The sequence below is a fragment of the Rhynchophorus ferrugineus genome, unplaced genomic scaffold (genome assembly GCF_030347505.1).
Source record: "Rhynchophorus ferrugineus isolate W39M unplaced genomic scaffold, kcgeb_rfMv2 rfM4, whole genome shotgun sequence".
NCBI classification, from domain to species: domain Eukaryota; kingdom Metazoa; phylum Arthropoda; class Insecta; order Coleoptera; family Curculionidae; genus Rhynchophorus; species Rhynchophorus ferrugineus.
This window is the reverse complement of record NW_027472583.1, coordinates 31,364,163-31,389,529: the sequence shown is the minus strand read 5'-3', so window position 1 is coordinate 31,389,529 and position 25,367 is coordinate 31,364,163. Positions and strand designations below refer to the sequence as shown.

The following is a 25,367-nucleotide window of genomic DNA, read 5'->3' as shown; positions in this document are numbered from 1 at the left end:
AGATTCCCAACAAAACATAAAGACTGTTAAAATCAGAACAATACAACGCCTAGATCAAACTGCAAGGGAACACATAGTCGAGAATGTAATAGTATTTAGAAAAAAAAGCATGAAAAAGTGTTAATTTATAACTGAAAATTATTTCTATGGAGACTACGACATAACTAAATGAATCTTAAGTGATTATAAAACCAAATGTTAAGTCAGTCGATAATAAAACAATGTAATAATAAGTAGAAAAAGTTTTCTAGCATCTCACAAAATGAAAAAAATTACAGCGATGTTCCATTAAATCACACATTTTCGTAACATACAATTCAAACCAATGTTTTACATAAAACAAAATAATATTCATGTTAGCTACCTTTAAAGAAAAAATTGGTATTTAATCATCGGTTAATTATTAACAAGATTGTTAATTTCGTGTCAGAAATATTTTTATTGTTCTGAGTACTATTCGTTTCAAAATTATTGATACAGGGATATAATAGATAATGTTTTACGAAAACAAATGTTATTATTTTAATCTCCACAGTTACGTTGCTCGATTTATTATTTTTACTTGTTTTTATTGTCACTGATATTTGACACAATTCTGTTTTTTTTTTTCTGAGATAATACTTAAAATTACATTGTTCGCTATCTAAACAATTTTCGATAAAAATATCAGTCGATTAAAAATCAATATCGAATGAGAGGTTGAGAGAGTCCACAGTTGATATTAATATTACTAGATAGCTGATTGGGAAAAAAACATACTTTTTTAATTAAAAATATTTTTGACTGGAGTCAGTATTAACCAGAAGCTACAAATTACAATAAAATCCCAAATACCCAAGAAGTTACCCCAGCTGACTTGGTAAGCCTCAATGGTTATGGCGACAAGGCGGTCCTCCTTACAGCTGCGATATTCTCGAGTTGGAAGCCAGCATGGCATTGATGTACTTTATGTTTAATTGTAACAGGAAATGTATTTAGACAATAGTGTAAATCGGCAAGGAATAACCATCCCAATCACACCAATAACTAGACTGGGTAAGACCAGATATATTTTAAGATGATTTCTAAATTGATTACTAACCAGTAGGTAAGCTTAATGCCCATGACTTTTTTAAGTTTTGGTTGGGTCTTTATCCAATAACTCTTAATGTTTCGCATCTTCAAACTTTTTTGGCCTACCAAAATTTTTTTGTCTTGCACATCGAAATCACCACTTTTGAATTTTCGAAATCACGCCTCATATATTTTTTAACGTTACAGCACGATCACCGTAAGTTTCTAACAGCCATCGATAACTTTCAGTGATTTTTTCTTTTGTTTAAATAAAAAAAGTAATGCGAGTCGCACTACGCAAATGCACGTTTTCAAGTACGAAACTTGACATTTGCAAAGAGTTATAAATCTATGACGGTGTCACTTTCGCAAAATGTAGCATGTATAGCTTTGAAACTTGCTGTCAGTAATATGTGTCAAACCATAAGATCGCATACGTAAGTCTAGCGATATCGATTAGTGCTCAATATGTAAAAATCAAATATAACGAAAAACACGTCTTTAAACATGCACCTTCAAAGAAACTTTAAATGTCTATTAGTAATATCACCAACAAGAAAAACAACTATGCTTTAAAATAAACAAAGGACGCAAGTTCTTAAGACTTTTAAATCAAAAGTATTAAGAACTTCTGTCCTTATTTCTTAATAGTTCTAAGAAACAACTTAAAATAAAACTGTTACGTTGTTAACAAACACAAATCGACTAATTACACAAGCGCTGCATCTATTTGCCTGCTGGGCAAACTGATCGGAAACCAGTTCCAAACTCGAGACTACTGTGGCAATGAAATTGGGCAAGCGACGAAAAAAAAACGCACAATCTAAAACGTAACAAAGGCGGTCCACCAGAAGACCGCGCAGTTTATTAACAAAGAACGATTGCGTAAGGCAAACTACAGCTACGAGGCGTTTTAATAATGGTACCACCGTCCCGAATATCTATGGTCCAATTGGCGCAGAAATTCTCCTTGATATCGATACTCTTTTTTGCGAAACTCGTTGTATAACCATGCAAATAACACGGTACCAATCGGTCCAGTTTTACCAATAATAACACGAACAACGGATCGAGACTGAGACGAAAGGAACCGAACAAAAACACCACCGCCCCATTACGATAGAAACGTTGGTTCGCGACCGCGCCGGATCTAATGCCGTGTGATTTTTGGTTTAAATCGAATTATCCGCCGAAATATCAGGACGACTTTGCGGCTGACTTCGTAAACGGATAAAGAGATTATAATTTTAAATCGGTTTGTGTCAGGACGTGAATGCTGAATATTTATGATAAGCAGACGACAAAAGAAGGTTGGTGACATATCAAGGCTGTCTTGGTTATCTTCGTTTTTTTAAAATATTTTATCTATACTGTATAAATAATCATATTGTTTTTAAAACGGTGCCGTTATATTATTGTAAGTTTGTTTCATTAATTTTCCTACAATGTTCAGTCGTTTTGGGGTTTATTCCACCTCTTAGAATGGCACCTAATGAGTTTTTTTTAATTGTCTGCTTGACGTTTAGGCGGTATTTACTCGCAATCTCGTTGTATTTATCAGATTGTTCAAGAAATCCGTGGAATTACGAATTACATTTTTAAAAATATATGTGGATGGAATCATTACTTTGATTTTCCACAACCTTTTTTAGAGTTTAACGACCTCACCATGTTTTCGTTATTGTATTAACAACCTTCAAAGGGCATATAATTTTGGTTTGTCTAATATTTAATATCATTATTAATGGTGAATAGATGTAGTAAATAGATTATCTGGTCTAATTTGTACATGACACCTTGCCTGTCTATTCTAGAATTGCATTGTGTGTTTATTAATTTATTAAGTTAATCCTGTTTCTTTCATAACAGAGTAAAGGGAATAATATAAAAATGATATGTTACTAAAACTTGTTTTCACTATGTCACAACTAATCCTCACTAACTTTTTTAAATGTCATTTATTAAAATCTAATTTAAATTAAGTTTCAATTTTTATTACGTGTAATATTCGGTTAGTACTTTGTTAAGAAATACATTTACTAACGGAACCTGAAATTTCCAGAAAAATCTTAACAACCTTTAGAATTATTTACATATGAATTAATAACAGTCTTTAAGCAAAAACACTTTATCTTTTTTTTTTCTTTACCGGAGATACAATTAAACCAAAAGCTTCGATTTCGAAAATCTAAATATCTTGTAATCAAAGAAAGCAGACGATTATTATTATCCTCGAATTTCGTTAATCTATGTTGGATTGAAATTTTCACAGTGTCGAGTTTTTCTTTCACAAATGACTATTCTTAATCGTTTATTATCCAAACTTCCTATAACTCTTTAATAATTCCAACAATACGACAATAACCGAAGGCAACACAAAATCTTAAATAACACTGCTTAAAACTAAATAACTTCGTTCAATAATGTTTTAAGCACTAATATTGCGTTTTAATATCGTTTCAATTATAAAATAAACGAACACAAACTTAATTTTAACGAAGACATAGGTAAAATAAACAACAACATAGATGCTGTTAATATTATTGCCAAAGCGTCAATGAAAGTAGGCAAATAAATCTTGCCTGGTCAATTCTATAGTCTATATGTGACCGATATTAACAAAAACACTTACAACACTATAAATTAAAACAATCACATTAATTTTACATAAGCAATTGGACGAAATTGAAAATGATACTATTGAGAATATGCTATCATAAAATAATCTATATCTATCATAAATTGTGACAACCTCAGTAACTTTAAAAATGACATCTAATGTTAACAGGTCAATTGAAAAGTCTCCGGCCTGACACATAGGTGGCGCTACTAGAATTAAATCCATATGTTTTTTAGTTAGCCCTAACCCTCCAAAGATGCGTGTATAAATGTGACAGATGTCGAATTATTAGTTTACGAATTATAGCATTTTGAGTAAAGCAACTTTTGTTATTGTGAAAAAAATGGATAATAAGGAATTTCGCGTGTTGATAACATATTACTTTTTGAAGGGAAAAAAGGCAGTTGAAGCAAAAACTTGGCTTGATGCCGAGTTTTCGGACACTGCCCCAGGAAAATCAACCATCAAGGATTGGTATGCTAAGTTTAGACGTGGTGAAATGAGCACCGAAGACGGCGAACGCAGTGGACACCCAAAAGAGGTTGTTACCGATGAAAACATTAAAAAATCCACAAAATGATTTTGAATGACCGTAAATTGAAATTGAATGAAATAGGAGACACTCTAAATATATCAACTGAACATGTACATCATATCACTCACGAATATTTGGCTATGAGAAAGCTGTGGGTGCCTCGCGAGCTCACTTTTGGACCAAAAAGACGACGAATTGATGATTCGGAGCAGTGTTTGAAGATGATCAAGGAGTATATATAATATTTTTAGAACCTTATTCATCTAGCAAATATACATATTTTATAAAAATGAGTGAAATCACCGATCTACTAGTAGTTGAATGAACAATAAACTGACATACGTAACTTATACATTAATAAAACCTATTTACATATCTTTAAATATTACTATAAACCACAACAATCCAATTGCAATTTAATATATTCAAAATTATTCAACATATTTCAGTTTTAATATTCCAATGTCTGCGATCTTACGACAAGGACAATGAAATATATATTTACAAATTTAATTGAATATAGAACAGCAATGGACAAATATTTTTTTAAGAAAATCTGTTTTAAATATATGAAATTGGTATATGTATATGTGTTATATTCCTGTAATTATTATTACTGACAGTGTTATTACGAAGTATCATAATACCATTTTCTTTGCATAAGTAGCAATGGCTTAGTTACTGTAGGCTGAAACAACATATCTTTGTTGCTAGGTATAACTGAAGTAACAGAAAATATATTGTGTTTATTTTTTCACTTTCAAAGGCATTTATTAAGAAACATTAGAACAACATGTATTAATCGAAATATTTATATGATTCTTTACAACGTTTGCCCATTCGTTTGCGGAATTCTGGCAATATAGCGATACCGTATTGAAAGAACGATGTTGGTTTGAGAGCGATTCAGTTATCTAAATAATGGTACACTCGTCTTCAGCATTTCAATACTGTATGCTTGCCTATTAGTAAGTCTAACAATTAATTTCCTTTTAACTTTTTAGGTCCTCTCATCCATTTGTTGTCATTGATGTAAAAATAACCAATTTTAAATCATTAATAATTTAAATCCAATAATTGGTATATGATCACCATAAGTTTTTAAAAATGATTGACGAACTTCATCAGCAGATTTCTTAAAATCAAACAACAAATGTAATTAATGTCGAAAATACCATTTCGAATTTTCCATGACAACCATGTACATGCAATAAACTCAGTAATACTAAATGGGAAACAGTTATTTACATTTATACTTCCCATTTTGACTAGCAGATATCGCTGATCAATATACATGCCTAATATTGTATTTTTAACAACACGGAGGTGTATTGTAGTATAGACCTTTACTCCTAAGCCCCTAATTACAATGCATTTTGAACAAGCTTTAATTCACTGTTCATTATATCTTAGTAATAATTCAAAACCTAGTTTGAGAATATCAAAAGAATATATGTATATATAACAGGTCAATTCAAAAGTCCCATTACATTTTTTTGTAGGCCTCAGTTTCGGCGATCACCTCTTTATTCGACGAAAATTTCTTCCCAGCGAGCATTCTTTTGGGATCTGAGAACAGCAAATAGTCGCTGGGGCCAGATCTGGAGAATACGGTGGATGAGGGAGCAATTCGAAGCCCAATTCATGGATTTTTGCCATCGTTTTCACTGACTTGTGACAGGGTGCATTGTCTTGGTGAAACAGTACTTTCTTTTTCTTCAAATGCGGCCGTTTTTCGGCGATTTCGTGCTTCAAACGGTCCAATAATGCTATATATTAGTGGCTGTTGATGGTCCTTCCTTTTTCAAGGTAGACATTGAAAATGATTCCATGTACATGCCAAAATACAGACGGCATAACCTTGCCATCCGACTGTTGTGTTTTCCCACGCTTTGGAGCGGGTTCATCGTGTGAAGTCCACTCGAATGACTGTCGATTGGACTTCAGAGTGAAATCATGGAGCCACGTTTCATACAGTGTCATATATTGATGCAAAAACTCGAATTTATTACGCTTGATCATCTTCAAACACTGCTCCGAATCATCAACACGTCGTTGTTTTTGGTTAAAAGTGAGCTCGCGCGGCACCCACTTTGCCCAGAACTTTCTCATACCCAAATATTCGTGAATGATAGATGTACACGTTCAGTTAATATCTTTAGAATGTCTGTTATTTCATTCAATTTCAATTTACTTTCATTCAAAATCATTTTTTGAATTTTTTTAATGTTTTCGTCGGTAACAACCTCTTTTGGGCGTCCACTGCGTTCACCGTCTTCGGTGCTCATTTCACCACGTCTAAACTTAGCATACCAATCCTTGATGGTCGATTTTCCTGGGACAGTATCCAGAAACTCGGCATCAAGCCAAGTTTTTGCTTTAACTGTATTTTTTCCCTTCAAAAAGCAATCTTATCCACAGGCGAAATTCCTTTTTATCAATTTTTTTCACAATAACAAAAGTTGCTCCACTCAAAATGCTATAATCTACAAACTAATGATCCGACAGCTGTCAATTTATACACGCATCTTTTGAGGATTATGGCTAACTAAAAAACATATGGATTTAATTCTAGTAGCGCCATCTATTTGTCAAGCCGGGGACTTTTCAATTAACCTGTTACTCTGGTAATTGAATCTCGTATTAAAGGTCAGTCAAAACATAATATCAACTGCTTATAAGTATACTGTTCTTGCAACATCTTAAACTTCAACAATATATGTTAAACCTCAATGTGCAAAACCACCAATTTTCAAAAAATATTATTTTCAGTGATGTTACCGAGGTCCGAGTTTGCTTTATTATGCGGTACAATACATTAGTCGTATATAATAACTTCGAAATCATTTATAATTAAGTACCACACCGCAGTAATAGGAGTATAATTTGTTCAGTTCTTTCAGTAAATGTAAATCAAAGTAATAGACCCGTAATGTCAAGTTGCCTTGATTATATTGTAAACAAACGAAGAAAATCATTAATGCATATCATGAATTGAGATTAATATCGTAGTAATATATATTACGGTAAGTGATAGTTCGTTCAGGAAATTATTTCAAAAGGAAATACTTTCTTTCCGACCGATCTTAAACGATTATATATATATATATCGTTCACATGTTTGACAAGACAACAGTCAATAACCGCATAATAAATATCGAGCATGTTATGGGCCGGAAGGAAATGTTCGTTTAAAATATCGAGCTCGACCTTTAACAGTCCGCACGGTCTCGCTTTCTATCATCGGTCGCTTCCTTTATTTGGCAACCATCCGATTTGGTGTAGTTCTGCATCGCCCTATATCGTTTCACACATGAATCATCATTTAACCCACTTTCAAGAATATTGAAATAGACATAAACAATAACTCATTTTTTAAACTTACAAACGGCAAAATATGTAACACCGGTTTGACATAAGTTTTATTTTTTATATTAAGAAGTCTATTATAACTTTTTTATGATTATAACCTATACCTTATAACCTATTACCGATGTCAATATATCATGAAATATTGCTAATAGTAACTCTAAGAAATATTAACATAGAAAACAATAACTCAGTATCTAAGCTATATTAAAAATTAAAAATTTCTCAATATATAGATCTTTCGCAGATTCAAATGATCACTTATTAGAGTACATGAATTCTCACAACCTATATCTGATATATTAGAGCTAAACGATATGCATTCTACAATGGATAAAACACCTGTTAGAGCCTGAAACATCTTTAATCTGGTTTCTCCAGTGCAGTTTTGTGTTGAAATTTATTGTATTTCACCTGGATTATTGAAAACACTGCTACGAAAAGCAATTATTATGTTTAACACCGAATTGTATCTGAAACATGTTTTAAAATATCTTAAAAGTCTGACTGAAAGTTGGATCTTACAAGCTTATCTTGCTGCTATCACTTATAATTAACTAGCGACCCGCCCCGGCTTCGCACGGGTGCAATGCTGATACTAAATTAAATACACTACAGAAAAAATATGAACGTTGTATATAAAAACATAGCGGCCCGCTCCTACTTTGCACGGGCATAAAATATATATGCCTATGTCACTCAATGAAAACATGATTAAAATCGATCCAGTATTTTTGGTTCATTCATTACTGCCCTTGCACGCATTAAATTTGGAGTAAAACAATTCCTCTTCCCCTATACTTACTATGAAGATTTCCTGCTATCTTTTGAATATCTAAATTCATAAAATTTTTATTACATTACACATTTTTAAACGCAAATTTTAAATTTGTTAATTTTTAATTTTTTTAAATTTACATGCTGTAAGGAACCATATTGATCTATATTAATTGCACACTGTATTTAAGGTACTTAATTCGATAAGGATTAATGCCGTATTGCTTAAAATAGCTTCGTAAATAAGCCATTTTCTCACGTAAAAAGTAAACAATAAAAATGGTTAATGTGGGTTATCCCTAAAAGATAAACATATACCATCGCGGACTTTTTTGTAGACCTTTTTATGGTGTACAATACTGTAGTACATTAATTTGATCTAACTCGTAGGGTTAGGCAGCGTTTTTGCTAATTGCTAAATAAGCCTAAAAAATAGGTTAATTTACGACATCACGTTAGAAACCTCTAAAATTAGCAATGTTGCCTTAGTATATTATGCATGTATTATACATATAAACCTTCCTCTTGAATCACTCTATCTATTGAAAAAAACCGCATCAAAATCCATTGCGTAGTTTTAAAGATTTAAGCGCACATAGGGATATAGGGACAGAAAAGGCGACTTTGTTTTATACTATGTAGTGATATCTTATATACTATAACTTATAATTATGTCCATATAAAGATTTTCTTATATATCCTACAAATACTATATCCGAATATGATATCTTCATAGAGATTTGCAGTATGAATTTGGCAATCACCACTCATTCCCAATCCAAATAGCTGCTGAAAAGGCATTTGAGGAAAATAAATATGGACATCTGGAATCTGGATGTCTCATGTGCGGTTAACCGGATTATCAATTGTTGGCTTTGTCTATTTTGGAGGGAAAACTTTTTTTGAAAGTGTTTTTCATGAAATTACATTCTCAACACTTCCTTCATTCTCAGACTAGCAATACCCAACAACAAAAGAAACAGCATTTGGAACAATTGCCAACGACGCGTCAGTATGGCAAAAGATTCATCTTTACCTAGACCTATCCAAAAATTACTACTAGAGACTAGAGATTGGAAGATTTTTTTTTGTTACTCTTCGTGATTCCACAATCTACCCTATTGGCAATAAGTATTTCTTATGTCTATATTAAATATACATGGCATGTAGAAAATCACTTCATTAAGCAATCTTCTGTATAAAATATTATGTTAATTAATTAGTCTTATTCTAAAGCTTATTCTAAAGTCTACATATGTCCAGTAATCAGATCAGGTGGTGTAAACGTTTTGGTCCACGCACTTCACTATCACGTCACATATTTAGCTGATTAGCGAGTACATTGGAATGCACTGACACTCTTTCGAAGTGCTTAACGCAAACACGTTGAATTACACTCGTTATAGGTTCTAGAGGAATATCGCGTTGTATCACTTTATTTGAAATATAGTACGGAGCATCAACAATGGCACGCAACACCTTATTTTGGAACCGTTGAATGATGGATATATTAGATTAGCTAGCGGTACCCCATACCAAATGGGCATCAGTATAGACTCATACAGCAATACCTTGTTATCTAATGATAACTTGGATTTGCGCCCGATGAGCCAATACATTTGATACAATTTAAGTCCAAGTTGTTTCCGTTTAGAGAGTATGTGCTTCTTCCAGGTTAGGCGTCGATCTAAGTGCATACCAAGATATTTAACATGCTCTGCTTGGGGGAGTTGATGATGATTGATATTCACTGGTGGGCATGTTCTTCTACGCAGGGTAAACGTTACATGCGTGGATTTTGTTTCATTGGCTTTAATGCGTCATGTTTTCAACCATAATTCTATTTGCTCCAGGTGGGTTTGTAGGTTTGTTGATGCTGTAACTGGATCTTCATGGGATGCTAAGATTGCTGTGTCGTCTGCGTATGTTGCCACAGTAGTTATTTTTGTGGTGGGCAGATCGGCCGTATACAGAAGATACAGTACTGGACCTAGTACACTACCTTGCGGAACTACTGAATATATGGGGTTTAATTCGGTATGTTCATCGCCTTGATTTACAATAAAATGCCTATTAGTGAGATACGACTTTAGTAACTGATAGTCCGGATGAGGGTTTCTTTAGTTTGACCTGCAAGTATATATGCCATATTTTATCAAAGGTCTGAGATATGTCTAGAAAAGCGGCCAAACAATATCTTTTGACATTTAGGTCAGTGTTTATTTTGTTCACAAGTCTATGCACTTGTTCTATAGTCCCATGCTTATTGCGAAAGCCAAACTGATGTTCTGGAATAATTTTTCTTTTTTCTATTATATAGTTTAGCTTCTTTATGTATAATTTCTCGAAAACTTTCGAGATTATGGGTAATAAACTTATAGGCCGGTAGGAGGTCTCATCTTCTGGTATTTTTCTTGGTTTAAGAATCATTAATATTTTAGCTACTTTCCAGATACTAGGGAAGTAATTAATTCGTAGCATAGCATTAAATATAAATGTTAATAGTTTTATACCCTTTTCTGATAGTTCTTTTAAAATTTTACCAGGAATTAAGGAGCTTTTTAATATTAATCTCTCTCATTATTGTTTGTTTAACTTTTTTGACCGTTAATTTCTCGTGCGGCAAGTCCATTTGAAATGGCGAATCTAGAAAGCTAGTAATTTTATTTTCCTCATCTTTATGTAGCTGAGACTGGAAAGGTTTAAAAACATTTTTTAAGTGTTTTGAGAAAATGTCGGCCTTCTCTTTATTGCTTCTAGCCCAATTATTTTCGTTTGTTAGCATAACCCACCTATTAAGTGGGTTATACTGCTGGGATCTCTTAAGCTTTTTTGTTGCTTTCCACAACGAATAGTCTGTAGCCTCAGTTGGTGTCAAGTTTTCTAGGTATTCTTGAATGCCTTGGTTTTGTTCAATTTGGATTAGTTCTTTCAGCTCTTTTATTGCCCTATTAAATTTTCTTTTATTCTCTTCAGTCCTTTGCTGTTGCCAATTCCGTCGTAATTTTCTTTTTTCTGCTATCTTTTTCTGTATTGTACATGATATATGTGTATTTTTTCTTGGAAATGTTTCACTGTTCGGAGTCGCGGAATATGCTGCCTCCTGTATATTTTTTGTAAGGTTTATTGCTGCTATTTCTATATCCATTTCAGTTTTTAACTGTAAGTTTAGAGAGATGTTTCGATCTAAGTTTCCTCTAAATAAGGGCCAGTTAGTTCTATTATTGCACAGAGAAGGACTGTTTTTGTTGCTGTTGATGCCTTTTGTTGAAGGCAGCGTATTTCTGCTGTAGTTGCTTGTGAACTGCGCAACCCTTGTAGTTCGCTGGATGATTTCCGTTACAGTTAGCACATTTCACTTTTTCATCGCGAATTTGACGAGTACAATCTTCTGTTTTGTGTTCTCCTGCCCATTTTACGCATCTATATGATTTGCGACAGTAAGTTTTTGTGTGCCCGTGCGCTTGACACCTCCTGCATTGTGGTATAATTCTTTTTGTATGTGGTGGTTCACATTTAATAACGTTATTTTCCAATTTGGTGATTTCATACATCGCCTTATTATTTCCATTAGGTTTTAAATCAATATAGAACATAGGCAAAGGTTTTTTTGTCGTACGATGTCGTATATTGTGAACAGATTGGAAGATAAAGCTTAATAGTTCAAAATCTGCCCATGTCAGTCCTGCGTGCCGACGAAAATACAGAAGCCTAATTATACAATTTGAATAATTCCTCAAGGGGTATCAGCGAAATATATCAGCATCTATTTCAAGGGGTAGATTAAATTGAAAACATGGTAAACAAAATTACTTGTTATTCGAAAAATACTACCAATTTGAACTAATGGGACGAAAATATAAGGCTGCACTAATCGACTTTCAATCCAAGACTGCCAAAACAAAGTTCAATGCTATCGTTACGTAAACAACAATGAACTGATTTGATAGAGCCACGAAGTTATATAGGGGTTGCACCAAAACCTCAAAACAAGTAGTAATCTAACGCATCCAAAACAAAGTTCTACGATTAATTATGAATGGTTATCGCTAAATAACTAACGAAGAGCTATACAATGACCGCGAAATCAATGGATATACAAAGTGGTCCATATCTTACTATAAAACATGAAAGAAAGTTAATAAATCACACTAACTTGGAAACAATATACAGTAACTTTATCTAAGTATCTTAAGTTTAGAAAATGCAAATGAATGTATCTATCATGCACTTGTTTTGCCTTGTAAATTATTTCAAATACAAATGATAAGTAGTAATAAAATAATTTATAATTAAGATTGTGATATAGAAAGTCACCAGACCTTAAATATCAATCAGGCATGGCACTTTTTCTTCAAAATAATGTTCCCTCAAAGGCTCTTCCTTTGTTCCTTCTTCATCTAGTGTTTAATCAGAAAAAAATATTATCAACTTAAAATTCAACAGCCTGCTTGCTTGGCGCAGTGGCAAAAGCGACGGTCCACCTACTGTTGCGATAGTCTCGGGTTCGAATCCTGCTGGGGCATGGTCGTGAATTTATGTTTGTGATTTTCCTAGGCAAGAGTGTAAAATCTGACAAAGAAAATGATCCCAGTCACGCCAGTAACCAGGCTGGGTAAGACCGGATGTTTTCTGGAATGATTTCTAAGTTGGTCACTCGCCAGTTGGTAGGTTTAATGCTGAGAACCGTGCTTCGGAGCCCACGTTAAACTGTAGGTCCAGTCCAGATAAACCCCTAGTTGGTAAAAGGAGAGTTTAAAAAAAATATATTGAAAAAAAAATTTGTTAAATAATTACCAACAGGTGCTTTAGCTTTTTTACATCAATAGAAAAGCAAGACCAATGGCGGATAAATACATCAAATTAAATTAGACTAGTTATTTAAAGTAAGAGTAATACACACATTGTAATATAAGTTCATGTCGTTTACTTGTTGCTGTAATTTAGCAACGTTATTTGTTGTTAAGAAATATTTGTATATCCAGTTGATTTCGAAGTCGTCGTGCAGTCCTATGTTGGTTACTATTGTTGGTAATTAATAGAAGAACTTTGTTTTGGCAACGTTGGATTAGTGCAACCCCATATTTACACCTAGTCCAAATAGGCCTTTTTTTGATTGGCAATATATTTGATCTTAGGAGAATATTCCAACTAAATAAGTAAAGTTCTTTGATTTTAGTTACATCAATTGTAACAGTTACTTCTTCCTAAGCGTAAGAAGTACGAAACGCAATAAAACAGTCGTTCTTTCACAATGTAAAGAAATTAACTGGTCCAAACCCATCAAAAAAGAATTCAATCGCTCCTATTTGATATCTCTAAAATAAAATTAAGCCCGAAATGTCAAGAATAAATATCTGATATGCCAAATTTTAATCCATATTTAACTTGCATGTCTAATCTTAAAAAGTATATATAAAAAGTATAATCTAATATTCAAAAATATTATTGACTGACGAAAATTCTACATGTCAATAATAAATATATGACTATAATATTTTAATTTGCGGCTTTTGGGATATGAGAATGGTAAATGCAATTTTCTTATCTCAGCATTCAATTTTAGGTTATGGTTTGAACGAAAACCTGATGACATTGAAAGAAGCCAAACCGTTAAACAATCATTGAAATAGGAACAACGGACGAGGACACGGAAAATTCTATTATTCCCGGATGATTACGCTGGAACGGCTGTTTTCGTTATTAAATTATATTTAATATGCGCTTAACCCAGTTCGCGAAGAAACCGTATCGATCAGAAAAACGAATTCGGCGATTTTGTTTTAAAAATTTCACTCGGGATATTTAATTGTACACCCACTAATAACAGCGAAAACAATTGTTTTTTAATTTATTAATATTTTATTACTAGTCGTTGCCGAATAACTTACAGTTTGTCTATACACTGATTTAAAACTAAATACTTATAAAACATGAGTTAGTACCACTTTCAATGTTTTACCCTTTAGTACACTTCACTACACTAAACTTTACACAAGGGCTTGGTTGGCGCAGTGGTAAAGGCGACAGAATCGTCCACTTCCTGTTGCGATAGTCGCAGGTTCGAATCCTGCTGAGGCATGGTCGTAAATTTATGTTTGTGATATCCTAGGCAAGAGTGCAAACTGGTACTCCTTTTTTGTTTCTTCATTGTTGAGTAAGCTCCTTCAGGTTCAATCCTGTCTAAGTTGTAGGAGTTTAAGAGTTATCTTTGTATATGACCGATTAGCCGTGAAATTGATAGATAAAATTTTACTTCGTTTGGTGGTTTTTGAAGTTAATAACTTCAATATATATATATATATATATATATATATATATATATATATATATATATATATATATATATATATATATATATATACATACATACATACATATATATATTCTTACGCTTCAGGCCCTGGGATCTGCTACCTAGTCTGGGTGATTTGAAAAATGTTCCAACCAAAAAACAAAAAAAGGTTGATGCCCCCATTGAGAACCGAACATAATTGTTGCATCATTGTAAAGCTGCCTTCTATATTTCTACGACTTATCATATGATATGGTTAGAGCTTAAGGCAAAGTGAAGGCTTTTACACTGAACTCCTTCCAATTTTTGTCACATCAGTTCAGCAATAACATTATTCACAAATATGTAATTATTGTAGATAAAAAATATGTGAAAACTTTAACGGCCTGAAGCGTTCCTTATTTTCAATAATTTTTTATTTATTCCCATGTTTCCTCATACTGGCTACACTTTTACTTGGACTATCCATTGTAATACTAATAAAATAACTGCGTAATTTGTTCAGTAAATATCTAACACTAAAAAGAAAAAAATTAATTATTTTAACAAAAAATTTTAACCGACTTCAAAATATAAATAAGGAACTCACTAAAAAGTAAAAATAATCAAACTTAGATTTTTAACACAAAAAAAAACATTTTAAAATAAAATATGTACATAATCGTTGTGATAACTAAATAAAAATAAACAAAAAACTTATTTAACCTATCTACTAAACGTATTTTATATTCTACTATATACACACAATTTAGCTTAAGACCTACCTAAATCTATTTATCTATTTATAATATTATTTTAACTACTACCAACTGATCAGTTTCATTTGCTGAAATGATATGAAATAGAACTATTTTTGAAACTAATGGTTGCCGGCGATTGGACGAAGTGGTCGAAGCACAAGGAACCCTCACAAAGAGTTGTAAAACCCGCACTGAATCCAAGGAAGATAATCTTTGCTCGGATTGAAATAAACTTGTTCATGAGCTGCTCTCCATAAAACGTTACCCCCCTCTAACCATTCGTACAAAACTCTCTTAATGGTGTATTAAAGTTATTCTAGTCGATATCGCTTAGTCCAGTTTTTCTTCTACAGTTTATCGATCAAAACGGTACTATTACTGATCGGTGTTTGAAATGTATACGAACAAATTATCTTTGAATAGCATGAAAAATCCGAAAATACTTTTTTTTCAACCTATTATTGTATTATCTGCGTATATTCTACGTTAAATGGGAATCTGCAATAAAATTATTGGTATACAGAAATTAAAAAAAAAAGTTGAAAAATAAAATGTAAACTAATAAATGTTTAAAATGTAAACTTCATAATCCAAATATCTAATATAATTCAGCTTCATTGCACCCAAGTACATATTAGTGTGTCTAATCATAAACACCTATTATGTTATAAAAAGTAGATTAAAAAGTGCTGCATTGAATATATTAATCTTCAAAGAGAGTATGATGAATATAGTTGAATTTTACGTAAAAGTTATTTCATTAAAATAATTTATATATCGGAACATTACTATAGAGATATATTTTAATAAGTATTTGTTTGTAATTTGTAATTTTTATATATTTTTTATGTCATATTTTTAATGATATACCATAATTTTTTCCCTATTTCTAACAACATATGGTAACAGTAATGAACTTCAACTTTTTCCAACAAATTCTTAATTTAGTATATTAACTGTACTCACCAAATAATATGTACATAAAATATATTAAGTAGATACTTAGTAGATAAGAATTTTAAAATAGCAAAATCGATAACACTAGTTTTTTTCATATTTTTAATTATAAATTTCTATACGAAATAAAATTAAATCAATTATTTTGTTTTTTCAGCTGAAAATATCCTTCATAGACGATGCGGAAATCTACGAGTATCCATCAGAGACATCACTACTAATCGAAGATTCACCTTTACCTTCACCGCTGGACAGTGCCACTGTAGGTCATTCAATCCCATCGCTTTCTGGTAAGTGACTAGTACTTACTTCTGATTGCAAAATGATATTTTTGATTCTTGTAGGTTCATCGTTAGCAACGTATGTTCCGAAAAACATCGAAGATTTCGAACTGGGCGTAACCAAAACACCACCACCTCCACCTCCAAGACCCGACGTAACGGAGGTACAGGAGACCACGGACGTGCTGGAGGAAATCGAGAAACCTATTCTCTTTAGCTCCGGAGGCTCAACCGACATGCTCTTCTAATAGACTGGCATTTAAAACGTTAGATTTAAGTTTTTTTGTATCTTTCCTATTTAAATGGACCATCTTAATTGTTAATAAGAATAACATTCCTTTTTTATCCAAGCCAACTCGATGTCCAACCATAAAACAATTCAAATAAAATGTAAATGTGAACATTGTTCACATTTGATTAGGTAGAATTTAAGTGTTTACGTTCCATATCATATTGCCTTCAAAACAAAAAACTTTTTTTGTTCTTATGTATAATATTTTGTACTTCTTTCTATAGCGAAAAAAGTAAACATAATTTTATCCCCTTAAGAGTATCTGTGATTTAAGTAATTATGTTTAAGTATTTTTTGTTTCGATAAATAAAGTTTTAAAGGAAATAAAAATCCATTTCTATTTAGTTAATGCTTTAGAATTAAACGATTTGTTTTGCAAGTTAACAACATAGCTGTTTTATTTGCTTTACGACTTTTTATTTAAAAATGAGTTAGAGTATCATCCATAAAAAAAATATATTTTTTTCTAATGATAAGAGTTGCTTTTAAATACGTGAGCGAACGTTTTGAGAAATATTAAGTGTATTGTCTAAACTATGCTTTTTGAAGTGTTTACTAAAATTAAGTATGTATACGTCATTAATAATGATTTTATAAGAGAATATACACATATTTATTACATCACTTTTTTGTTTTTTATTAAACATAACCTATTTACAGTATTATATATTATGCATTTGTACTATGGAATAAATTATGTTACATGTACGCAAATTTTCATGTTAATAGAATTATATACTTAGAAAATTCCAAAAAAAAACTTTTTATGTATTGTGCATACATTTAAGGTAGAGAAATGGACCCCGATGATGATTCACTAACATATCACAAATTACTCATAACTTGAAAATTTGTTACCAATATTTCAAAGATCCGAGATTAATAAATAGAGAATATATACGTATGTTCCTATAGACATAGACAACTTCCAGACGTTTTCATGATCTTCACAAATGAATAAATTCTTAGTGCTATTATTTTACCCCATATTTTATAAAATATTAGTGATTACTAGTTTTCATCTACCATTTGCGAATTGGCATTGGTTTTTATTTGTAAATATTCAATTTTATAATTTACTGGAAAGTAATGCTTCTCTTCTCTCTGTCAAGTGTAATAGAATTTATAGATATAACTAACGAAATCAACACTATATTTCTTAAATTCTAGACTTCTTTCTTAATAATTATTTACTGTTAACCTTATGTATCCTATTTATCTTAGAGTTAAATGGACTTTCCAATGCTTGATAAAGATTCATCATTGCTTAAAACGATATACAATATACCAATACATGATATCAATTGCCTAAAATTGTATACCTGAATGTTTCGGAAATATATAAAATAATAAACATTTCCCATATATATACTAATAAAATATTTTTAACAAAAAATTTAACAGACTTCAAGAAATAAATTAGAAATTCACTGAAAATTAAAAAATAATCAAACTTAGATTTTTAACACAAAGAAACTAACATAAAATATACATCAGATTAATAACATTCATATTTAATCCCATGCTAAGACTTAATTACTTTCCTAGCACTTGGAAAATGTCTCAAATCATTATGATTCTTAAACCTGGCAAATAATCAGAAGACTCCTCTCATCGTCCTATAAGCTGCGATCTCTAAATTATTCGAAAAATTATACATAGACTCAAAATAATCGCAGAGGAGAGAATTATTATTCCAGACCATCAATTTGGCTTCCGTAATAAACACGGAACAATAGAACAAATACATAGATTAGTGAACCAAATTAACAAAAACTTAAACGATAAAAAATATTGCTCCGTTGCATTTTTCGATATTTCTCAGTCTGTCGACAAGGTGTGGTACACTGAAACTTGAAAAAGCTTTTGCGCCATACGCACTTTCAACTGCTGAGATCGTACCTCACAGACAGACATTTTATTGTAAAACAGGGTGACGAATACTCTGACCTACACCCAATATATTCGGGTTTTCCGCAGGGCAGTGTTCTTGGCCCATTGTTATATCTATTGTATACAGCTGACCTACCGACCTCAAGAAACACCACTGTTGCAACATATGTTGACGATACAGCGATTTTATCATCACATGGGGATCCAATATCAGCCACAAGAAACCTCCAACTTCATCTTAACAAAGTCGAATTATGGTTGAAAACGTGGCGTATCAAAGCAAATGAGACAAAATCTACCCGTGTGACATTCACTCTTTGTAGAAAAACATGTCCCTCAGTAAAATTGAATAACCATGAACTTCCGTAAGCAGACGACGTTAAATATCTGGGAATGCATTTCGATTGACGTTTGACATGGAAAAAACATATAGTAACAAAATGCAAACAGCTTGGGCTTAAACTAAACCAAATATAGTGGCTGATAGGGCGTAAATCTAAATTATCGTTAGATAACAGGGTTTTGCTGTATAAGTCAATACTTATGCATATTTGGACCTATTGTATTGAACTGTGGGGTACTACTAGTAATTCTAACATAGATATCCTCCAGAGCTCAGCAATAATAAAAACACAAATATTAGATTATTTTAGATAAAAAATACGTGAAACCTTCATATGTGCCTTTGAAATTTGAGCGTTTCTCTCGATTTCAATCCTCCCCCTCCCCACAATAAAACCTGATTTGGTTCCAATGGGACCACCTCGGAATTACACTCTTTCAAATAAAAATAGAATTTTTAAAATCTGTCCGCAATTGACGAACATACATTTAAAAATATATATATACAGCTGAACATAGGACCTCTCCCTTTTTCGAAATCGGTTAAAAACATCAATCAACATTTTAACAATAAGTGTGTTTATTCTTAGGTCAATAAACAATATATCAATAAATAGTGTATAAAAATATTTAACAATTGTTATAGTAACAACTTTTAATTTTATTAATGGTTAATTATATTTGCTAAAACTGGATAATCTTCTCCACGAATAATATGTATTTCCACTATGTCATTCAATGATATGCATGCCTGATGAATTTTTCTTAAAAACTAAAAAAACAAATATTTATAAACAATAACTTATATTATGATGTTTTCCATACAGATATAACTTGCTCCTTGGCTACTTCATCATTTTTATAAACTAAACCCTTCAAGTCTTCCATTTTCTCAGGAGATATTCCTACAAACCCCTGTACCACATCACTGAGCACCCTCACAACCAAGTCCCCGCTTGAATCTTCAACTTTAATCACCAGGTTATACAATTTATCTTTAATTACCATTTTTTGAACAACCTTTGAAAATTTAGCTCTAATCTTAAATTTGCCCATCCCAATATTGGGCAATATCTTTTTTAATTTCTCAATAGTCATTACTTTGATTTCGGGAGAAGTGTTTACTATTGCTGATGCATCATCATCATCTATGCTATTTCTTAAATGCATATTTTGTTTGTATTTTTCACAATTTAATTTGCCAAAATTAATTTTACTCTGTGCCATTTTTTTTGAAGCAGGCTTTATATCTGGAGAATCAAGATCTGTACGTAACCTTTTTAATTTAGGAGATACAGATATTTGTGTACTGCTAGGTAATTTAGCCATCTCCTCATCAATTTTATCCAAGTGAGAGTCAATATCAATATCTTCAAATGTATCATCTATGTTACTAACATCTTTTTTGGTAACTTCCTTGCTTACAATTGGTTTTTCAATGAGCTCCAAAGATTCATCCAACTGATTCCAATGTTCATTAAGCAGTTCTTCATCAATATCATTTTCTTTAAAAAGATCAGGTGATTTACATGTAGGCTTTCGTTTATTATCTCTATAATTTGATTTTATTTTATCTTCATTGAACTCTTCACATTGTAATTCATTTAAAAGTTCATCGTCTACTTCAAAATCTGGAGGAATTTCTGGAGTTCTTGACTTAAGGACATTTTTATTGGAAAGTACTTTACTTTGATGTTTATTTTGTACTGGGTTTTGAATAGTTTTCTTTGCTTGAGTATTTAAGATACCTGCAGAATTACCTTTAAAGTTTTTTAGATTTGGTTAAATGATATAAACCTTACTTTCATTTATTTCCAGTATATTTTCATCTATTGTAATTGGATCAGCATTTTCTGGTAACCCTAATGCTCTAGCTAAAACATTTTCGGCAGCATATTGCACTTTATCTTCTTCAACATGACCACCTAATATCTAAAATGCATATATAAATTGTAATAACTAAAATGCATTCTAGATATGTTTGTATAAAACCCAACCTTGACATTTGTATCTTCTAACATTAATCTTCCATTTCTAACCATAACAGGTCCTCTGATTTTAATTTTAATACCTGGCGGAAGGTTTATATTTAAGCACTGTATTGGTTTAAATTCCATTGCCTCTATATTTCCCACACCATCAGTAAGAGTAAGTTGTAATACCTATAGTTCACCATCTAAATGTGTATCTGTAAAGAATATTTTGTAAATAACTACACTTACCCTTTTTCCATAGTCATTGTCAGGTTCAGCATTTTTACCAGTTTTATTTCTAATCCTATGAATCTGCCATAGCTTTGGTTTTGATATATCAATTACTTGAACCACTTGTAAATAATAGTTTCCATTTAATGAATACTTTAGTTCCTTAGGTAAGCTTGAAGGCAGTGAGGGTACCTCTAATATTCTTAAATCTATGATATACAATAATGTTTAAAAAATCATTATTATAAACCACTTACCTTACCTAGGTATAACCATTGCTGAAAAACAATTGATTTTAAGTCATTTATACTATAATTAGGTGGCAAATTATGATTTATACAAAAGTCCAAACAGCTATCTAGCCAATCTTTGGAGTAGGGAATCTTATTTTCATCAAAAAATTGTTTAATTTGTTGGTATTCTGATGTCATTTTAGCATTAGAAATATGATGTTATGTCAGCTACAAATGCATATATTTTCACACTTTAAAATATATTTTTTTAAATATATAAGTAGTGGAAAACTGATAACCTCAAAGTTTTGAATGTTATTAACTGTCAACTGACTTTTATAGGTACAGCATTTTCTTCAATTTATGAAGTTAAGACTTAAAATATAAATTTACTTTGAATAAATAAAACACATTAATGAGTATCGCTTTGGGCTTTATTAATTTGAAAATTGAAGTATCAAAAGATGGTATAAGCTGCATGAAAAAAGTAAATGTATTATAAACTTGCTGAAAAAAGATTCCAAAACCAAATAATACTGTAGGAGTCAGTAAAGTACATTTAAAATAAAAAATAAATAGTTAAATAAATAACCAAATAATTATTACTCCACCATAAATTTCCAATTGGAAGATAACTGAGAAGCAAAATATAACTTTGATTCACTGGCAAGAAACCAGTCATAAGTTACTCTTTTATCACTTGAATCAACATTAATTCTAACTTTATCATCATTGACTTTCTCCAAAGAAAAACAAACCTAAAATATTTTTGTATAATGTGGGAAATTAACTAGAACTTGACTGCAAACCTTTAAACCCTTGGCAAACTTAGGTAATACTGTAGACTTTTCAATACCATCAATTATTATATGTCCATTACTATCTATTAAAAATATTCCATCTTTATAGTCATGTAGATTTGCTATTCCATTATTTTTGCCCTGAATTAAAGCTAATATAGCTTCAGTTTTCATGTCTACTTCTAGAACCTAAAATCAGTTCATAGTCATCGATATTTATCGTTAAATGTGTCTTAATACATACAGTAAATTCCAAAGAGTCTCCAAGAGCTACTTGAGGACCATCAGAAAACACAGTTCTTTCAGTATTATGTTCAGATCTAACTATTTTATTATCATTTGTTAAAATGCAGCCTGGAGCATTTTCCCAATAAAACCACTTTAAATTAGTCAAACCAACTTGAGGAACTGACCATGGACTCCAATCTGAAGTTCCATCAAATTTACAACAAATTCTAAATGAGTAAGGTTGAGATATTTGTATATCCCGAAGCAAAAATTGAGTTTCTTGTCCTAAAATAATTAATAACCAATTCTAAAATGAATTAAGATTTCTATATTAAAAAAATAATGCACCTTTGTAACAATCTATAAAGTTAACTGAGAGATTTTTTTCTTTAACCACATCACCAAAAGCTCTTTGTAGCTTAAACTCTTGTATATCTCTGACTTTATCTTCATTGTTATCAAAATTTTGTTCCCATTCAATTAGTATTGCACCTGGTTTTTGAGATACTTTTTGAATCTAACAAAATTTATGTAGGGTTATGTTATTTTACACAGCAATAATAAAACTTACTTGAATAGGGGCAATTTTATATACTTCCCCTATATTGTCAATTATTTGTTTTAGTTCAGATTCATGGAATGGATCAAAATAAAATGATATATAAGGCACTTCTTTTGGCTCTGGGACTTCAGGCAAATTTCCCAATAGGGTCCCTTTTTGTAGAAATTGCCCAAGATCATCTGCAGTTAAATCATTAGTTCTATTGCCCTGATCAATCAAATGGTTTGTTGTTTTAATGTTTTTCTTTATAATATTTGCACATTGTACTAGAGGCACCAATCCATCACTTTTGGCCTAAAATAATTATTTTAATATATAATAATACTCATTTGAATTTGCAAACCTTCACAGCTTTTCCTAGTAGATCCTGTTCCCGTTTATCAAGCAAATTCTCTACAATTTTCCGCAGGCTCGCAAATGAGGTTTTAATATCATCATATGTTTGATTGTAAGTAGTTAAAACTTGTTTCTCTGCGTTTTGTATGTCACACTGAAGATCCAAGAGATTATTTAAATATAACTTTGCAGCAGTAACAGTTTCAGCAATTTCTTTATCCATTATTTTAAAAATATATCTCTAGTTTTAGTATATGTGACTTAATTATAATTTATAATGAATCACTTCATTAACATAAAACATTTCTTTATATACAGGCTGAATATATGAATACTGAAATAAATTACTACAGAATATTATGAAAATAATGTGAGGTTAGATTTGTACTATACCTTATGTGTATAAAGAGTTATCTAAAGCACGCATGTCATATACTATTCATATACAATTAATATGTCATATACATATTAATTTCGTATACATATTTTAGATGGCGCCAAAAGCTACTAGCCTAATTTAAATTTCTAAGTTAATAAAATTTCCTGGGACTCTTATTATTGAATTTTTTGTTTTTTTTCTTTGTTTTCCCTTTATTATTGAATTGTTTACAGTCGATTCTATCTTTTAATGTAGAACTTGTCATTTTTTTCAACTTTAATTTGATATTTGAAAATTTTATATCAAATTGCTAAATATCGGCTTGCAACAACACAAGTTATTGGTTATTATAAATCAATATTGCACATATTAAGTGTAGTTGAGCCATTATAACTGATTATTATTGTTTATGTGGTATATGAAAGAGGTAGGCGAATAAGTTCAGTTATTGATTTCCTTATAGATCCAGATCGATTTCGTAAAATCGTTTCGAGGCGGACAAGATATTTCAGTTATAGTGTAGCCATTTTTTGCTTTTTGCTCTATGACTCCATATATTGAGTTGTCATTTATCTGAAGTCAAATTTGAGTATAGGTGTAGCCTATCTTGTAAATTTGCGCGTTAGTTTTCGTTTATCGCCTACGGATCTGGATCAGAAATGAGTTAAATAATTCAAAATCTTTTCATAATGTGGAAGAAAAAATTAGCGTATTGTATATGGGCAGTTTCTGTTTTAATATGCCAGTTTTTATAACATTAGTATCTTAAATGTATTTAAGGAATTAACTGCCTAAATATTCTTATGTATTATGACATAGGAATCTCCAATCTTGGTTAATGCATGTGGCTGCCTATTAAATAATGGTTTTAATTTTTATCAGAATCTAGTTTCTTTAAAGTTTGGTTTTATTTATAATTGCATTATTGGTTTATATTGATATATTATTATGGTTATTACTAAGTTATACTTGATTCCGAATAAATGTCGATATTGACATCATTCATTAAAATGTTCGTGAAAATATAATATTAGTTATTATATGACCACGTTATATTCAATACGTAGTTGTCGGAGTTATGGAAAAACCATCCACAGTTAAGGCATAGGAGTATTTAAGATTGTCCAAAGCCGTAGCAGATCCAGGATGTTAGGATTTGTGGCTTTATTTTGTTGTCTGGAGAAGGGTATGTTTGTTAGCCCCCCCTTGGAAGTGCCACTAGTCCAAATAATTATTTTTAAAGCTTTCTTAATTTTCTCATGTAATTATTAAAGTTACTGTGGAAAGTGAAATTAAGTAATCAAATAATTACAATGGTTTTTAAGAATAAGTAATGAAACATAATTATTAAAAAGCTTTGAAGGTTTAAATTGGTGCAAGTATGGTGCATACAAATTTGGAAACTTAGAACTGTTATTAAACTAAGAATTAACTTTAACTTTTTTGGTCTATATGATATTAATTGATAAAA

At 31.3% G+C, this 25,367-nt stretch overlaps 3 protein-coding genes across 7 annotated transcripts in view; 1 reads left to right on the top strand and 2 right to left on the bottom strand.

The window, feature by feature from the left end:
- bif (protein phosphatase 1-binding protein bifocal) overlaps window positions 1-17,543 on the top strand; it is a 75,249-nt gene extending 57,706 nt beyond the window's left edge. For all 4 annotated transcript variants that reach the window (XM_076402257.1, XM_076402255.1, XM_076402258.1 and 1 more), the window contains exons 7-8: window positions 16,504-16,636; window positions 16,691-17,543. In XM_076402257.1, coding sequence (XP_076258372.1) covers window positions 16,504-16,636; window positions 16,691-16,875 — 318 coding nt within the window. In that variant the 3' untranslated portion in view covers window positions 16,876-17,543. The remainder of the gene's footprint in view (window positions 1-16,503; window positions 16,637-16,690) is intronic.
- Window positions 17,544-19,716: 2,173 nt separating this feature from the next.
- Window positions 19,717-21,918, bottom strand: LOC143196400 (uncharacterized). 2 transcript variants are annotated; one of them, XM_076404062.1, is made up of 6 exons: window positions 21,621-21,918; window positions 21,377-21,567; window positions 21,152-21,316; window positions 20,957-21,086; window positions 19,980-20,914; window positions 19,717-19,926 (listed from the first exon to the last, which is right to left on the bottom strand). In XM_076404062.1, exons 1-6 carry the CDS (start codon window positions 21,787-21,789, stop codon window positions 19,819-19,821), a joined length of 1,698 nt encoding a protein of 565 aa, XP_076260177.1. In that variant the 5' UTR covers window positions 21,790-21,918; the 3' UTR covers window positions 19,717-19,818. The 2 variants fall into 2 exon arrangements, with proteins under 2 accessions (XP_076260177.1, XP_076260178.1); XM_076404063.1 differs by having other exon boundaries at window positions 19,980-20,902; window positions 21,621-21,917.
- Window positions 21,919-22,007: 89 nt separating this feature from the next.
- LOC143196402 (cytokine receptor-like factor 3) lies at window positions 22,008-23,877 on the bottom strand. The gene is made up of 6 exons (XM_076404064.1): window positions 23,525-23,877; window positions 23,191-23,475; window positions 22,968-23,136; window positions 22,636-22,904; window positions 22,401-22,580; window positions 22,008-22,349 (listed from the first exon to the last, which is right to left on the bottom strand). Exons 1-6 carry the CDS (start codon window positions 23,738-23,740, stop codon window positions 22,194-22,196), a joined length of 1,275 nt encoding a protein of 424 aa, XP_076260179.1. The 5' UTR covers window positions 23,741-23,877; the 3' UTR covers window positions 22,008-22,193.
- Window positions 23,878-25,367: the final 1,490 nt, after the last annotated feature.

What these genes read in the sequence shown, in the direction of transcription:
- LOC143196402 (XM_076404064.1), bottom strand. Translation starts at nt 23,740, where the DNA reads ATGGATAAAGAAATTGCTGAAACTGTTACTGCTGCAAAGTTATATTTA. An exon ending in ATAAAATTGCCCCTATTCAA is followed by an intron (nt 23,137 to 23,190) that starts GTAAGTTTTATT and finishes AAATTTTGTTAG; the next exon opens with ATTCAAAAAGTATCTCAAAA. An exon ending in GAGACTCTTTGGAATTTACT is followed by an intron (nt 22,581 to 22,635) that starts GTATGTATTAAG and finishes AACTGATTTTAG; the next exon opens with GTTCTAGAAGTAGACATGAA.
- LOC143196400 (XM_076404062.1), bottom strand. Translation starts at nt 21,789, where the DNA reads ATGACATCAGAATACCAACAAATTAAACAATTTTTTGATGAAAATAAG. An exon ending in TATACTGGAAATAAATGAAA is followed by an intron (nt 20,915 to 20,956) that starts GTAAGGTTTATA and finishes AAAACTTTAAAG; the next exon opens with GTAATTCTGCAGGTATCTTA. An exon ending in CCAAGGAGCAAGTTATATCT is followed by an intron (nt 19,927 to 19,979) that starts GTATGGAAAACA and finishes TTGTTTTTTTAG; the next exon opens with TTTTTAAGAAAAATTCATCA.